This window comes from Mirounga angustirostris, unplaced genomic scaffold (assembly GCF_029215605.1).
Source record: "Mirounga angustirostris isolate CCGP_5_RB_7025 unplaced genomic scaffold, mMirAng1.0.hap1 SCAF_14, whole genome shotgun sequence".
Classification (NCBI taxonomy): Eukaryota; Metazoa; Chordata; class Mammalia; order Carnivora; family Phocidae; genus Mirounga; species Mirounga angustirostris.
This window is the reverse complement of record NW_026991722.1, coordinates 76563042-76579895: the sequence shown is the minus strand read 5'-3', so window position 1 is coordinate 76579895 and position 16854 is coordinate 76563042. Positions and strand designations below refer to the sequence as shown.

The 16854-nt window shown below is 46.1% G+C and overlaps 1 protein-coding gene across 4 annotated transcripts in view; it reads right to left on the bottom strand.

Annotated features, from left to right (window-relative positions):
• The window catches only part of PTPN11 (protein tyrosine phosphatase non-receptor type 11), an 81863-nt gene that overhangs the window by 19411 nt on the left and 45598 nt on the right, over window positions 1-16854 (bottom strand). For all 4 annotated transcript variants that reach the window (XM_064578408.1, XM_045887607.3, XM_064578409.1 and 1 more), the window contains 4 exons: window positions 9334-9430; window positions 6543-6622; window positions 6260-6418; window positions 2463-2594 (listed from right to left, as the gene is read on the bottom strand). In XM_064578408.1, coding sequence (XP_064434478.1) covers window positions 2463-2594; window positions 6260-6418; window positions 6543-6622; window positions 9334-9430 — 468 coding nt within the window. The remainder of the gene's footprint in view (window positions 1-2462; window positions 2595-6259; window positions 6419-6542; window positions 6623-9333; window positions 9431-16854) is intronic.

Here is a 16854-nt window from a genome sequence, read left to right as displayed (position 1 = left end):
TGCTTGACAGCTATGTTTTCCCAGCCTCTCTCTCAGTCTCTGCAGCAGAGTAAACCTCCCCCTACCCCACCATCAGCAGAAGCACACCCCTGCTAACATCAGAAGTTCCAGCATCCCATCCTGGGCCACAACCGCCCAGGCTTCTAGCTCGCTTTGGTCCCCTGACCACCTCATGGAGCTCAGCAGACCAGTGAGCCCTCTCCCACTCTCCACCCACCTCCTCCTGCCCCCACTGCTCCTTGTTGGGCTTGGAGTCTGCGTACTACTTTTTTTCTTTTTAAGTAGGTTCCACGCCCAGCATGGTGCCCAACATGGAGCTCAACCAACTGAGCCACCCAGGTGCCCCCCCTCCATGGTGTACTATTCTGACAATCACCCTCCACTCTCTCTCCATCCACTGCACCCCTGAACAAAGCCCCAGGCCTGGACAAAACCAACCACCCACCTTCTCTGTTTTATACCTGAGGAACAGTGTCCTTGGAGAAAAATCACACCAGGGGATTGGTGTCGCTAAATGTTCAAGTTCACCAGCTCAACTGGGCATTCAGCACTGCCTAAAAACTCGCTGGATTCCTCATCACCTCTACCCATTACTACTGGATACTTTTCCCACTTTCCAAGGATAATTCGTCTCTGATTCCCTTCGAATGCCAGTTGATGGCCTTGCCTCATAGAGAACATTGAGAAATTGCACGTCAGCTCCTCTATCTGCATCTGTGGTCACCTCCTCCTCCTTCCGTCCTGCTGCCATCCATTCATCCACGATGCACTGGAGCCCACCTCCCCTCCTCGGCCATTCTCCATTCCTGCCTCCCTGGCCTCTTCATTTTGATGTCTCAAAGGCATCTCACACTTTACCTGTCCAGGAGGTGTTCACCCTTCCCTCCCTTCTCAAATCCAGTGCCACCAACCCCACGCTCAAGCTAGAAAACTGGTGGTCATCCTTAACGCCACCCTTGCCCCTCGCCCCCCATCCACACCGTCACCAAACCCTTCCCACCTACTCCTGTTACCTCCAGGCGGTCCTCTTCTGTCCACGGCCCTGCCACCACCGCACCACCTTTCACTTGGACGATTCAAGCCCTGCCTTGCTGCACAGCTTCTGCCCGCTCCTCTGCCCTCACCGCAGGGCCACTCACACTGCGTTTGGTTCTCCCCCCTCCTCCTCCAACAGCCCAACCATCCCCACGTCCTGCAGGTGCCGCCTCAAGGCATCTGGCACATGGTCGCTCCTCTTCCATTTATTCTGGCATTTTGTGTAATATTCATTTCCAAAGGCAGGAATAAGGAAACAAACAAACATACAAACAAAAACCAAGTGCTGGAGGCCCTGGGATCTGACCTGGAGAGGAGGCTGCCGGACCCACACCACCCAGCAGCCTCCTAGCGGGCCTGCTGGCCACTCGGGTCACCCGGCCCGGGCCTCCCCACCCAGGGCTGTCACACACCTTCCTGGCACGCAGCTCTGCGTGTGCGTTCTCCTGGAGGGAGCCTCGGCCACAGGCACCCAGCTGCCTAACGCGCAGAGTTCACTGTTCCGAACACGAGAGTTAAGACTCTTCCCGCCTTGGTCCCCACCTCTCTCAGGCTGATTCCCTCGATTCGCTACTTGCCTTTGTTCCCCATAAATCCCATTTCCCTTCAGTCTGCACATCAGGGCCAGGGCTCACGTGACACCTCCACCTGGGAGGCCCTCTCTCCATCATCTTCTCCAGTGGAAACCTCACCCAGAAAAGCCCAGCGTCTTCTGAAACCGCCTCCCTGATGCCCCAGCTGGAAGGAAGCCCGGCCTTCGCAACATCCCACGGCACATGGCTCTGGGGCACAGCTGTCTGAGCGTGTGGCTTCTCGCTGCTACACGATTTCAACTCCTCAAAGACTTCGTTCATCTCTGGGTTCCCAAAAGACCCGGAAAAAGTAAGCCCCCTCGAACCACAAAATTAAAATGAATCTAAATCTAACCCTGCTCTGTGAAGGCGGTCACCCCCGTGACAAACTTAAACTACACGCAATTAAGATCTGAGGCCATAGAATCTGATCACGAAACAGGCCTCAGGGGCTTTGCAGCCGCCGCTCCCGCTGCTCGGAACACTGTTCTCCGGACTCTCTGGATGCCTGGCTCCCCCGCCTTCAGCTCAAGTGATACCACCTCAGAGAGGCTCTCCCTGATTACTCCATCTCAAGTACCCAGTCGCTTCTAACATAACTTCCTGCAGCCTTCGCAGACGGAACACCATCAGAAAGCTTAGTTGGTTGTTTACTTTTTAACCTTCTATCTCCCCAGGCTCTTTGGGGGCAGGGATTGCACCTGTCGTGTTGGCAATGTACCAGCATGCACCTGGTCCATAGAAGGCACCCGATAAATGGCATGAATGCATACAAACACGAGTAACTGCATGACCTTGGATTACTGCATGCCAAAACCAGTTACCGAAGTCCCTAAAATACGACAATATACTTACTTGTCCAACTTTTGAAAGTTTAAGTTCTCTTAATGTATAGTCATGAGCAGCACTTTCTTTGACGTTCCTAACACGCATGACCCCATATTCTTTTAGAGCATACTCGTCAGGCCAGTATTTGACACATTTACTCTGAAAGGGATCAGAGAAAAGACAGTTAATCTCTCTGAACTCTGAAATTAAAAGCCTAAACCAGAGGAAAATAAGTATTTGGGGAAAAAAATTATTCAAGTCTTGCTTAATGAACAATATTCGGAAAATGGCCTGTCTGGCATCTGGTGGATTTTCAAAGAAAAGGAGAAAAAAGTTCAAATAAGAAAAGCAGGTGCATGGAAAGCTTGCAGAGTTGTCTGGTCTAAGATGCATGTCAAAGGACAGTCAAGGACTGCTCATTTATCTCTAAAGAAGCGAAGATGCAGAGTGAGGGACTAGATGGTTTGAGGGTTCTGTCTAGCAATCACTGAATTCTGACTTCCAGAGATCTGCCAGTCACTCTGCAGGGAAGGCAAGAAAGCAAGCACTCTGGAGGTGGACGGGTTGCCCAAAGAGCAGACGGTCTGGCTCACTTCCGCACCCATGCAGGAGGACTCCATGCCTTATCTAACCCAAGTGTGAACAACTCCAGCACAGCAAGGCAGCCGGTGGGGTTTTGAACCAGCTGCTTCTTCTATATCCAGATCCATTTGCTACCTACTACACACGTCACCTTCGCTTCCCTGGGTGCCTGGGAACACCGAGCCTGCAACAGCTGCTGGCTTCAGAGCAGACAGATTGAAAAATATGGCACCAAGTAAACCATTCTTGGTACCAAAGAGGAAGATATTGGCTCAATGAGAGATGAGTCTGTATATATTTGGTGTCCTGGGCAGAGAATGTTTTCGTGTTCTGTTTTTTTCTGGGAGCAGACTTTCCACAACCACCAAGACACCAGTATCAGCAAGAGAAATTTACCTCTTATACTAGGAAGACAGAGAAATTCAGTTATAAAACTATAATTAAGAGAGCTGCTGCAGGCATCCCCACAGTCAACGATTAACTGAAAGAAAAAAAAAACAAACATGGCAGAAGGAAAGTTGAACAGAAGAATTAATAGTGCAACTTTTTTGCCTGGCAATGGTTTACATGGTCTTTGATTTATTATTATTCTGAATTCAGCTTTCCCTGCAGTATTTGGTAGACCCAAATACCTCTTTGACAGATTTGGTACAATTTTTATTATCCCCAAATAAGCACTTTTAATATTAATTGCACTCAGTGCTATTGCTGGCCAATCAATTCTGTGACTGTTGGTTGCTCAGGAGACTCAGCAGAGAACAAAAAATGAAATCTCTCTTCACCCCCAGGTTCCGTGAGGAGAGGTATCCTCCTACGAACCAGATAACAGGCAGGACAGACGGCTCAGTTTTCCTTTCTATACTCAGGACAGGTGACACTCATCTGAAGCAGAAACTACGAAGACATTTTAACCTGTCCATCAAACACCTCATGTTACTGCAGGAAGGTCTGTTTCACAATGACCGGATCTGGCCTCTAAGGTTTTCAGAAGCATAACGACTAGCTAGCAAATGATGAAAATCCTACAAAATCAATGTGCCCTTCAAAACGGAAAGGAAAATTACACTGGGAGCGCCCGACACCAAAATCACCCCTCTATCTTAGCTTTAACTTAAAGGTATGACTGCTATATTCCATGCAAATTTTATGTAAACTAGTTAAAGTATAACTACAAAAGAACTTGGACAAAAATGCAGAACTTTTCCATATTAAAAACCCACATGGGGGCGCCTGGGTGGCTCAGTCGCTGAGCGTCCGTTTTCGGCTCAGGTCATGATCCCGGGGTCCTGGGATCGAGTCCTGCAACGGGCTCCTTGCTCAGTCGGGAGCCTGCTTCTCCCTCTCCCACTGCCCCTGCGTGTGTTCCCTCTCTCGCTGTCTCTCTCTGTCAAATAAATGAAATCTTAAAAAAAAAAAAAAAAAAACCCACATGGATGGGCTCACTTTGGGATAACACACAGAAATGTCACTCAATGAGATCTGTCTGCTTCTCTGTAGGTGTGGGATGTTACAATTTTTAAAAAACCTGAAGTGTCATGAAGAGTGTGGGGAGATGAGTACTTGACATAGCAGCTGGGTGGTGGTTGGAGGGGGCATGCTGGTACAACCACTCTGGGAGCAGTCTGGCCGAATCACTTCAAATTTACAACACAACACGCATACCCTATGACCTAGCATTCCTTTTGTTGACATCTAACCTAGAGAAAACTTGCCATACAAACACAAGCAAGAATAGGATTATTCACTTTAGCACTGTTTGTTAAGAGCGAAAACTGAAACATTTAAATGCTCAATACATGGGGCGCCTGGGTGGCTCAGTCGTTAAGCAGCTGCCTTCGGCTCAGGTCATGATCCCAGGGTCCTGGGATCGAGCCCCACATCGGGCTCCCTGCTCCGCGGGAAGCCTGCTTCTCCCTCTCCCACTCCCCCTGCTTGTGTTCCCGCTCTCGCTCTCTCTCTCTCTGTCAAATAAATAAATAAAATCTTTAAAAAATAAATGCTCAATACATAACAGTGAAATAACCTATGGTACGTCCCTACTATGGAACATAATGCAATTACTAAAAAAAAGGAAATAGGCCACTATGTACTAACAGTAGGTGTTAGAACATTCATTTGGGTGGAGCCCAAGATGCACAATAAAGTTAGTGTATGAAAACACTTTTACATACAGTATTTTTCAGAAAACAGTACTATATACTTCCATAGGCACACATACATTATATAAGTACACGCATACACATAAATGCAGGTACGTAACGCCTACGGTAATGCCTCTCATACATGTATGTATGTATGTACGCGCCAAGAAGATCGCATCACACTGGTAACAGGGATTTTAAATGGGTGGACAAGGGACAGTGACAAAGGCAACTTTAACCGTAACCATAATGTGTTTGGATATTTACATGAATATACTGCTTGAATAATTCAAAGTAATGTTTAAATGCTTATGTGTTGTGATAAGTATAATTTATATGACCAATGAAATCACTATTTGTTAGTACTCTAATCCCCTGAAGGAACCAGACGGGCCTTCTCACACTCCCTTGGGGACCTCTGCTCCTGTATACAATAGAGTAACAGGGTCTGGATTTACCTTCCCACCTTAAACAAGTAAAAAACAGGAAGAATGAAAAGACATACATAACAGAATTAATAACAAGGACATTAACACAGTTATTACAAATATACTCCACATGTCCAAAAGGCTTAAGTTAAAAAGAGAGACACAGAAGACATTAAAAACAATGACAATAAAACTTCTAGAGATGAAAAAGACAATGTCTCCTATGGAAAACACACTAAATAGTACTAACAGCAGGTGACACACTGCAGAAGAAAAGATTAACTTAAAGACACACAGCAAAAGAAACTATCCAAAATTAAACAATGGGGAAAAAAAGACAACGGCACAAAATGAGCAAAGCCTCAGTAAGCCACAGGACAACGTCAAGCAGCCTAATATACGTGTAATTGGTGTCCTGTGTTTGCAGAAATAATAAACATTTCCAAATTTAGAGAAAACTATAAATCCACAGATTCAAGAAGCTCAATGAACCCCAAGCAGAAGGAACATAAAGAAAACTACCCCAAGGCGTGTCACAATCAAACTTCTTTTACTCCCTTTTCTCCAGAGGGTCAGTTAGAGTAAGCTTAATTTGTTTATTCAATTCTTAACTTGTTCAACCCGACATGGCCGATACTTTACAAATGTTTTATCAGACGAGCATGGAGTGTACCTTTCCTCTCTCCACCTCCTTCGTTGTCATGACAATCACTCGGGAGTTCTCCTGAAATACCATCCGCCAAAAGTCGTTCACCGTGTTCTGCAGGCAGCCTTGTGTGGCGATGTAACTTTTTTTGGGCTTTGAATTGTTGCATTTGGTTTCAAACTCAGGCTAGAAATTTAGGAAGAAAATCCTTCAAATACTTGAAAGTTGCTTTCAGGTCACAAGAAATACAAAATACAAAAAAATGGCTAGCAATGTATGGTCAGAAAACACTGTGGAAAGCAAAGATTACCATGATAATATTTGCATTGATGTAATCTGAAACAGGCTCATTGGGATCACCATCGTGTAGGACAACCCTGGTATGATCAACTGGAAGAAAAAGAGACCACAGTCACACCTCTTCAGGACAAATCATTTCAGATCAGTTAATCCTCAACCCAGTCCAAGTTTTGCTCACTTAATGATAAAACCACATAAAAAATCAACTCCCAAATGAGCACGACTATGATCTGATCACCACACGATGCCTCAAAATGCTATCTTTAAGAAGAATAAAGTAGCGGGCGCCTGGGTGGCTCAGTTGGTTAAGCGACTGCCTTCGGCTCAGGTCATGATCCCAGGGTCCTGGGATCGAGTCCCACGTCGGGCTCCCGGCTCAGTGGGGAGCCTGCTTCTCCCTCTGACCCTCTCCTCTCTCATGCTGTTTCTCTCTCGCTAGCTCTCTAATAAATAAATATATAAAGTTTAAAAAAAAAAAAAAAGAAGAATAAAGTAGCAACAGCAACTCCCTGGTCTTGATAAGGTACTACAGATATACAGGATATTATCACTGGGAGAAGCTGGATAATGGGTACATGGGAACCCTCTGTATATTTTTGTAACTTCTTGTGAGTCTAAAAGTATTTCAAAACAAAAAATGGGTTTGTTTGTTTGTTTTAAACAAAAAGAAGAGTAAAGTACAGATAAATGACATAATGTCTGAGATTTGCTTCAACATAATTTGGGGAGAGAGGAGAAGTGGCTCAGAGTATAAATGAAACAGGACTGGTATGAGTTGACAATGTTGGGAGCTGGGAAGCAGGTATGTATGCTTCTTTATACTATTCTGTCTACTTATGAATATATTTGAAACTTTCCATAATAAAAATGGTGGCTTTTTTTTAATGAAGCAGAATGAAATATAGTATCTAGAAGATAAAATTCTGATAGTATCAGATGACTAAATTCTGTACAAAAGTACATTACTGGTAGAGAAATCTCAGTGCTCTACCTAAGCAACTTATTTTACAATAGGAGGGGCAGCTGGGTGGCCAGTCGGTTAAATGTCCGACTCCTGATTTCAGCTTAGGTCATGATCTCTGGGTTGTGAGATCGAGACCTGAGTCGGGCTCCACACTGGGCATGGAGCCTCCTTAAGATTCTCTCTCTCCCTCTCCTGTGCCCCTCCCCACCCTCCCTCTCTTAAACAAAAAATTACTTTACAATGGGAATTAGTAATATAGCTGTATGTCTTGGACTCCCCATCTCTAAAGAAATAAGATGTTAATCAAGAGGAAGCATCTGACTGGGATTAAGAGAGGAAAAGGCAATGATACTCTATTCAGATACTGCATACCATTGTTCCCGTCACCTTTTCCTACATCCCTGCATCTTACTAATGAGTTCCATTAGGTCTCCTAAGCAGAAAGGAAAACTTAGACATAAACAGGATGAGGCTTCCCCAAGGTCATCAGGACCATGGTGTGACTCAGACTGATTCTCTGCAAATTCCTATTGCCTTTTCTCACTATTATTAATGCCCCCACTTCCTCCCATCCTCACCTACACAAATCTCAAATAACCATATCGATGTGAGGTACATATGTACCATGTATGTGTACATATGTACACAGAAAGAGAAAGACCATGCTACACACACACACATACATGCGTGTTTATGATACCTGACAAAATGGCTTGGACCTGATGAGACATTAGAGCAATGCTCACCGTATTTGCTCATGCATCCCAATGAACTTTAATTGTGAAGTTTTTGAACACTGAAATATATACACACATACATATAAACAAGCCCTATTTTTAAGTTGGTAAATACATTATGCATGCACTGCCATCAATCTGTATGTCAGATTTAAATTTTTCTTTCTTTCTCTTTTTAGAGAAAGGATATAAATCAAGAGAAGTTCTAAATGTTCCTTCCCTTCCCCCCAGTGGACTGCCCTGCACAGCCCACTCTGGAGATCCCTCCAAGAAAGAGCATGGTACTTTGGGGGTTCCTATGCCAGTCCTCCCTTGCTTGCAACCTTGCTAAAATGGCCTATAAAACCAGGGAAATAAGAACACCTGCTTTCTGTGCTGTGGTAAGAAGTAAGTGAGACAGATGCAGAGCCTGGCACAGAGTCAGCCCTCATGAGAGGGGAGCTACGACAACTGCTTCGTGCCATCTCTGGGGTCCTCACCTAAGACCTCCATCCCTCCAGGCCTCTGTTCCCTGTGGCTCAGCTTGGGCTCTACCAGGCAGCATCTGGGGATTAAACGCTTTATGGATACCTCAGGGTCCTTCTCAGAGCAGAGTGTAGGTATGTACCTATATCTCCTGTAACTCGAGCTCAGGAGATGAGGGAGCAGAGCAGTTGAAGAGTCCTCGGGGGGAAGCTGCCTGTTGCCCAGAAGAAGGAATGGAGTCCCGGCAAGGAGGCGTGCATTTCCCAAGCCCCACAGGCTAAGTGCTGAAGTGCAAGGACACAAGCCTGGAACCTCTGAGGGCCTTGATGTGGCCTGATCCAGGGAGATGGCAAGCCTTGAGATTCTCACTCTTAGGCAGACAAAATTAATTAAGAGAAGGAAACAACCCACTCAAGACCACCTGGTGCAATTTTACCCAGTACAGGCATCACAGGAACTCAGTGAACGTCAACTCTCCCCACCACGTTGACGATTTTGGAAACCACTCACAACTGAAAGAGGCTAAGACCTCGGATCTTCTGAGGAGGCATGTGGCACCCAGGAAAAGTTACAGGGACACTGAGGAATCAAACTCTCCAAGAGTGAATATTACTGAACAGAATATTAATACTTACAGGGCAGGATGTTTTTATATCTATTTTTGTTCTTATTTTCTTGCCTCTGACCCTCTTTTCGGCTGTAGAGAAGTTTGCACTCCTGTTGTTGTAGTGTCTGGAGAGGAAAAAAAGTAAGTATTATTCCACGTCAAAAGCTTAAAAAAAAAAAAAAAAGCCTGGCTCATCATTTCTGCTTTAAGAAATTTATCCTAGGAAAGGCTCAGGGTTGCAACAGCTACAGGAATGCTCATCTTAAAACTGTATCAACAGTGCCAAAAACAATTTCCAGTAAGAAAGGGCTGCCTGTATAACACTACCATTAATTCATACTAACAAATGTTCTGCGGTCATTTAGAAATACATTCTAGGAGAATTTTTAATGCCTTGAAAACAAGATCAGAGTAAGTGTTAAGTGAAAAGAAGGTCAGACTTCCAAAACAGTATTATTACATAAGCCATATGTTTGCATTTGCCTGTGTATCTAAGAAATGGCAGAAGAATATGCACCAAAAAAGTAATGGGGATTTTTTTTTTTCAGGGTAGTGGGATTATGAAGGCGTTTTCTTCATTTTTTGGCCTAAATTTTTTTACAGTGAGTTAATATTTATTAGTAGAGAAACCTTTTAAAATAACAATTATTAAGAATGAAAGTTGGGGGGGCGCCTGGGTGGTCGAACCCCACATATCCCTGCTCTGTGAGGAGCCTGCTTCTCCCTCTCCCTGCCCCTCACTCATGCTCATGCTCTCTCTCTCAAGTAAATAAATAAAATCTTAACCAAAAAAAAAAAAAAAAATGAAAGTCAGGGTGCCTGGCTGGTTCAGTCAGAAGAGCATGTGACCCTTGATCTCAGGGTTGTGGGTTCGAGCTCCACATTGGGTGTAGAGATTACTAAAAATAAATAAATAAATTTAAAAAAAAGATGAAAGCCAATGAGCATCTGCGTAGAGTATATAAATAACAGTTGTGATCATGCTCTTGACTTTATGATCTGCTGCCTACTTTCACCACTGTGTAATTCAGAGCAAGCTATGCTTCAGCTCTCCCAGCTGGATACAACAGAAGTGGTGCTAGGTATCGCTGTATCGTGGGCATGCAAGCTTTGTTCCCCCTGTGCCAGAAACCCACGTTGGTGCGCTAGGCAGCCAGGCTGCGTCTACTGCAGCTACACAAACACCTGCTCCCTAGCTTTTCCCCAGCCAGGGAGTGAGGAAGAGACCGTCAGGCTCCTGGAGCAAGGGGTCAGGAGGGACACTTCTGCAGGGGAAGGAGGTGGGGAACGCGATCAGGGAGAGACTAAATGAGGCAGCCACAGTGAGGCTAGCCCCAGTGAAAGAGGAGACGTGGGGAAGCAGAGAAGGACCAGCTGCAGAAACAGACAGGAAGGTGGACAAGCCAGGTTGATGCCTGTTCAAGAGGTAGGTTTTATTTTCAAAATTATAAAAAGTACCTCTTTTTTTAAGACTTATTTATCTGAGAGAGAGAGCACAAAGGATGGGAGAGGCAAAGGGAGATGGAGAAGCAGACTCCCCATTGAGCAGGGAGCCCGACCTGTTACTCAAACCCAGGACCCTGGGATCATGACCTGAGCCAAAAGCAGACGCTTAACCGACTGAGCCACCCATGCACCTCCAAGTGTACCTCCTCTTTAAGGGACCATTAGTTTCCAAAAAGTCTAATTTGTAAGCAGAAATCACAAGTGGGCAAATCAAGAAAGTGGAAGGCAAACTAAAAAGAAAATACATGTGTGTTGTATATGCATATATAAATTCCAAAATGGCTAGCTCATAAAGGTTTCTACCAGGAGAAAGAGTCAATGTTTCATAACAAGCGGCCCACTATATTTCCACTTCATTTATCTGACTTTTACAGGCAGTTATGAAAGTCAGGATTTTAAATTGCTATTTGACTCCTGGTTTGAAAATGCAGTATTTGGCCTTGACGCACAGCTCATAACAAAAGTAGTTAGCTAGCTGGAACCTGGGCAGGAATAAAATACAATGTACACAGAACTCTGATGATTAGACGGTCATTCCAATTTTTAAAATGAGCTCAGATTAAGTAATTAAAGCCGTTTGCCTTCTGCGGGCTGGCATTTCCTCTGAACTGTGAGCCAGTCTTACCGAGCGATATTGCCGTGTTAGGAAGAAGGTTCAATCGTGATTTTCAGACAGTTAAGGTGAGGTTCAAATAGGGGGCGCCTGGGTGGCTCAGTTGGTTAAGGTGAGGTTCAAATAGAAGCTCAAACACTGCAAACTGACTCACCACTTAAAAGTCAAACCAGTGAAGAGAAACAACATCAACAAAAGCTATAAAGAGTGGGGTTGTCCTAGGAAATAATTAGCTGCTTGATTCAAAACCAACCTGACAGTGAAGCGCTCGAGCGCTCACTTACGAGCCAAACTTCGTGTGACACTTCGCTGGTGGAGGTGCAGGCCCGAGCTCGCTCTATAAAAGGCAAATTTCACCCAGGCCCTCCCTGTTCAATCTTCGATGGCTCCCCCTGCCTGAGACCAAGTCTAAGCTTTTCAGAATAACTCACACTCTTCTCTGAGCTAACGGAGGCTGGCCTCTAACCTCAGCTTCTACTTTGCCGAGATACTATCCTGTCTGTGCCTCAGCTTCCTCGAGTATAAAGTGGGGATAGTCCTAATTACCTACGCCGCAGGGTTGGTGTAAGAGTTAAGTGAGATTACTGTGGCAAGTGCAGAAACGTGCATGTTGGCTGGACCATCTACTCAGGTCGACCAGGGGCTCCCCTTGTCCTGCATCAAGTTACCAATCGCCCCTTTCATGCGGATTTGGGGCCTGAACAGCACAAAGGCTGAGACAGGCGTTTGGGCCCCAGAGTCCTCCAGAAAGGACAAGCCCAGAGCGCCTGCGTCCTGGGCACAGTCGGTGCTAATTGGCAGTGGCCGGCAGCTGTCACAGATTACTAATGACTAACTGTGTGTCTCCCCCTCAGCTCCTTCCTCAGTGACCATTAGCCCATTCTCATCTGTGCCTGGGGCCCAAGTTGTCTGAACACATTTCATTTCCCACTGAGGAAGGCTGCCATCCATCTAGAGTGAGGCTGAAAATAAAAAGAACTCAGAAGGGTGACTTGCCATGCTTCGCCCACAGAGGCTCCCCAACTGCACCCAAGATAATCAGGTACCACCTGCTATGGGGTGCTTCCTCCCTAGCACCAGGCTGATGGCTGAAAGAAGCCGAAGAATATCATACAAGCCTGCCCCTGCAGGCTACGACCCTTTCGTGGTTTATCTTCCACAACCTCTCTCTCACCAGCAGTCCCTGGGGCACAAAAAAGCTGCAAACGACCTGTCAAGCTAAATGTCACTGTCTCCATCCCCATTCTCCACCGGGCAGTGGCAGGGATGCTAATGATAATGACAGGCAGAAAAAGGGACAATGTAAAGTTGGGACACAGGCTGCAAAATACCCATTTGCCCAAGTAATACAAACAAAGAATTTGGATCAAACGATGAATCCTTAAAACGTGCCAGAGACCAGTTACAGTCTCCTGATTGCATGACTCAAAAGAGATCTAGGCCAAAGGGATTGCATCAAATTTTAAGCCTTAAAAAGCATCAAGAGAGAGTCAATCCCTGATCCACACTGTACATTCTGAAGTGCCCAGCAGCTGGGCGGGGTCTGGCTGGCTCAGTTGGTGGAACGTGGGACTCTTGTTCTTGGGGTCATGAGTTCCAGCCCCACACTGGACAAAGAGATTACTTAAAAATAAAACATAAAAAAAAAAAGTGCCCAGGAGCATGACCAACGGTGGACGGGACAGGACAAGTGCTCACTGTGCAGAACCATCCCCTGACATTTATGACCAAGGAACACCCCTGCTTCCTACCCCCCAGGGCCCCTGTCAGCCTAAATGCCAGCAGCAGCATCCCCAGTCACTGTACTGACCCAAAAAGACCCCCACATGGCTTCCAAAGCCCTGACTGAAAACCACTGGACCTGGCTCTTGACCAGAATGTCATGAATCCAAATGGAGGAGCAAGATCAAGGAGAGACAGATAGACAGCAAACAAAATGGCAGAGCCACGCATACCCAGGTACCATGACAACAGCCCAATGACCGTTCTGCCTGCACTGCTCTGAGCAACGGGGACAAATCACAAAAATAACGCCACTAACCATTAACGTCAGACCAAACTGTACAATTACTTTGCTTTTTTTTTTTTTTAAAGATTTTATGTATTTACTTTGAGAGAGAAAGAGAGAGCGAGCATGAGTAGAGGGCAGAGACAGAGGGAAAGGGAGAAGCTGACTCCCCGCTGAGCAGGGAGCCTGACATGGGGCTTGATCCCAGAACCCCGAGATCATGACCTGAGCTGAAGGCAGACACTTAAGTGACTGAGCCACCCAGGCACCCCAATTTACTTTACTTTTTTTTTTTTTTTTTAAGATTTTATTTATTTGACAGAGAGAGACACAGGAGAGAGGGAACACAAGCAGGAGGAGTGGGAGAGGGAGAAGCAGGCTTCCCACCGCGCAGGGAGCCCGATGCGCGGCTCGATCCCAGGACCCCGGGATCATGACCTGAGCCAAAGGCAGATGCTTAACGACTGAGCCACCCATGTGCCCTTACTTTGCTTTTAAAAACAAAACTACAGGGGCGCCTGGGTGGCTCAGTCAGTTAGGCGGCTGCCTTTGGCTCAGGTCGTGATCCCAAGGTCCTGGGATCGAGCCCCGCATCGGGCTCCCTGCTCGGCAGAGAGCCTGCTTCTCCCTTTCCCTCTGCCTGCCACTCTGCCTACTTGTGCTCTCTATCTCTCTGTCAAATAAATAAATAAATAATATCTTTAAAAATTAAATAAATAAAAAATAAAAACAAAACTACAAGGGTGTATATATATTGGATGAGGTGGGGGAGGGGTGCAGATGGAGGAAAGAAGATTAATAAAATGTTGGTAAGCTGGGTGTTGGGAAAAAGAAGGTCCACCACACTATTTTTTCTACTTTTGGGTGTTTGAAACCTTCGATAATAAAGGAAGGTTTTTTATAAACAGATTAATAATAAATAAAAATGTAAAAGCTCCTACTAGCTCTCCCCGCCACACACATACCCCACTCTTGGCCATGGCCTCCTGAAGGACAGAAAGGGAGCTGAGAAAGGCTGTCAGGCAGATGGTCTCCCTGGCTCTGATGCCGTGAATAATTATTAAGAGAGCGGTAACCACCTGGGCAGGATCCAAAACCAGGCCTTCTACCCGGTCTGAATGAACTTCTGTTTTCCTTTGGCATCTGTCCTCTGTGCAGAGGAACGCTGCAATTTCTCATCCCGTCCTCTTTACTGCAAACTCTGCAGTGTCACCAGGCACCACGGGCGGGTGAAAGCCCCCACCTCCTGACACCACGCTGCACGGCCCATCACCATTTCTGTGCAGTAGACTTGGGGCAGCTTGTCCTGAATGAGTCCACAGCACCACCCGGGAATGAAGGGGCAGCTGCAGACTCCCATCACCAGAGAAGGTCCCAAATGATGGATAAGCACTTATGAAGATGACGGACAAAACCAACCCAAGATCTGGTCCCCTTCCAGTTGCCTGTTTTAAGCCCAGACAGCCCCCACCCTCCAAGAAGGTGGAGAATCAGAAGAAAAATGAATTAAAAGGCATGGTCCCTGTAGAAGAACAGGTTCAGACACACGAAACTGCAGCAGTCATGACAAATCTATAATTAAGTGTGGAATTAATTATGTGGCGTGGAATTTAGCGAGTGAGGTCCCTGAAAACTAACTTAAGCAGGTTTCTGGAAAGAGCTGAGGCCTGAAGCAGGTGAAATATTGAGACGGGTCCAAGGAAGAAAGGAAGACATCCCAACAAGTTAGGGAAGGCAAGCAAACATGGCTAAGAGGCCAGAGCTACTAAGGGGTGAAGGAGACTGGCAGATGAGTCTAGAAGCTGTGTGCTAGGAAGTGGTGGCAAATGGCGTTAGTTGCAAAGAGTCAGAAAAACAATGGTTGGCCTTAAAAACCAGGCAGAAGAATCTTCAACAGCTGAGTGAAAAGAAGCATGGACTTGGGAGTCAAGTCTACCTGTAAGTGCACACCACAGCCAACCATTTGCACCCTGGACACAAGTTTCTCACTTCACTTTGGGCTTCAGTTTCTTCATCAAAATGCAAAGGCTATGTCTCAGGTAGGAAATAGGGAGCCACTGATGGTTTCTGAGCAGAAGGGGGAACAGGAGAAATGCTGAGTGCAGATTCACATGAAGGGTGAATGGAGGGTCAGACACAGAGGGAAAAGGAACAGCTCATGTCTTCTGGGGTGATGAGAGCCTGCACCCCTGGTGTCAGGCGAGACCCCTATCTCCACCACTGCCCACCTGGGCAGTCCTGAGCAAGTGTGTTGAGCCCTCAGAGTGCCCACGGATGCAGTGAGGTGACTTCCCTAGCCCAATATGCAACACCAAGTAGACAACAAAGGCTAGTTTCCTTCCACCCTCTGAGAGCAGAAAGACATTAGGAAAGAAGAATCAACAGCAGTTGGTGAATGGCAAGGGATGGCAGGAAGGGGACACAGAGGAGTTAAGAGAGGCTCTGAGGATTCCAGCCCATGCAGCCAAAGGATAAATAGCATGAGCACCAGAGACAGTGAAGTAAAGGGAGTTATCTGGTTTGAAGGGAGAACTAATAGGCTCCTATTTTGAATCCTCAAATTTGAAAAGACAGGACAGCCAAGAAACGTGGAAGGCATAATTTAAAAGGCAAAACCTGAGCTCAGAAGCACGATAAACTTAGGGGTAACCAGAATAGGTTGAGAATGGATGTGCTCCCCAACGAAGAGTGAATTTCAAGCAAGATGAACAGACGGCCTGGACCGTGTCTTCGAGAACCACCAGAGTTAGCCGGTCAGAAGAAGAAAAAGCAGTGAACAGCAAGAGGCACAAGGAGAGGAAGAAGGCATAAACCAGGTGCATGCTGCCACAGGTCAGAGAAACCCAGAAAATAAAACTGTGCGAATGAGGACCGGGACAGTGGTCTCCAAAGCAGCACCCAGGAAAGAGAGGCTAAAGCAAAGACTATTTGTATCACAGTAAGAAAGCCAGTGGGGTCTTTCACCAGTGTTCTCTCAGTATGTTAGAAGAAGTCACGTCCAAAGGTGAAACAGGCAGGAGCTCAGAAGAAATGGAGGCCGCAGCACTGGCCCCTCGAAGAAGAAGACAGAGGACGATGGCGGACACAGAAAGAAGCAAGGTCGTTTAAGCGCAAAAGGGAAGCATGAGGCAGAGGTGATAAAGTCCCAGAAAGCACCTTCACTCTTATTCTCTGGGAAGATGTGAAGCGGCTCCAGCAAAATTAAACAACTCGAAAGAGAAAAACCTGACGCTGGAGGGGCAAAGATCAGAACAGAGAGAGATGCTGAAAGAGAAACAGTCCAAAGGAAACAAAAGAGCATTTCGAGTGTTTAGCTTGAGGAATAAAACCTCTAACTACGGCAATGCTCTGCCCACAGGAAGGCAGCAGCTCTTCTATTAAGCAACTGGGAGCTCAGGCCTACGTGGAAAATCCTGGTTCCA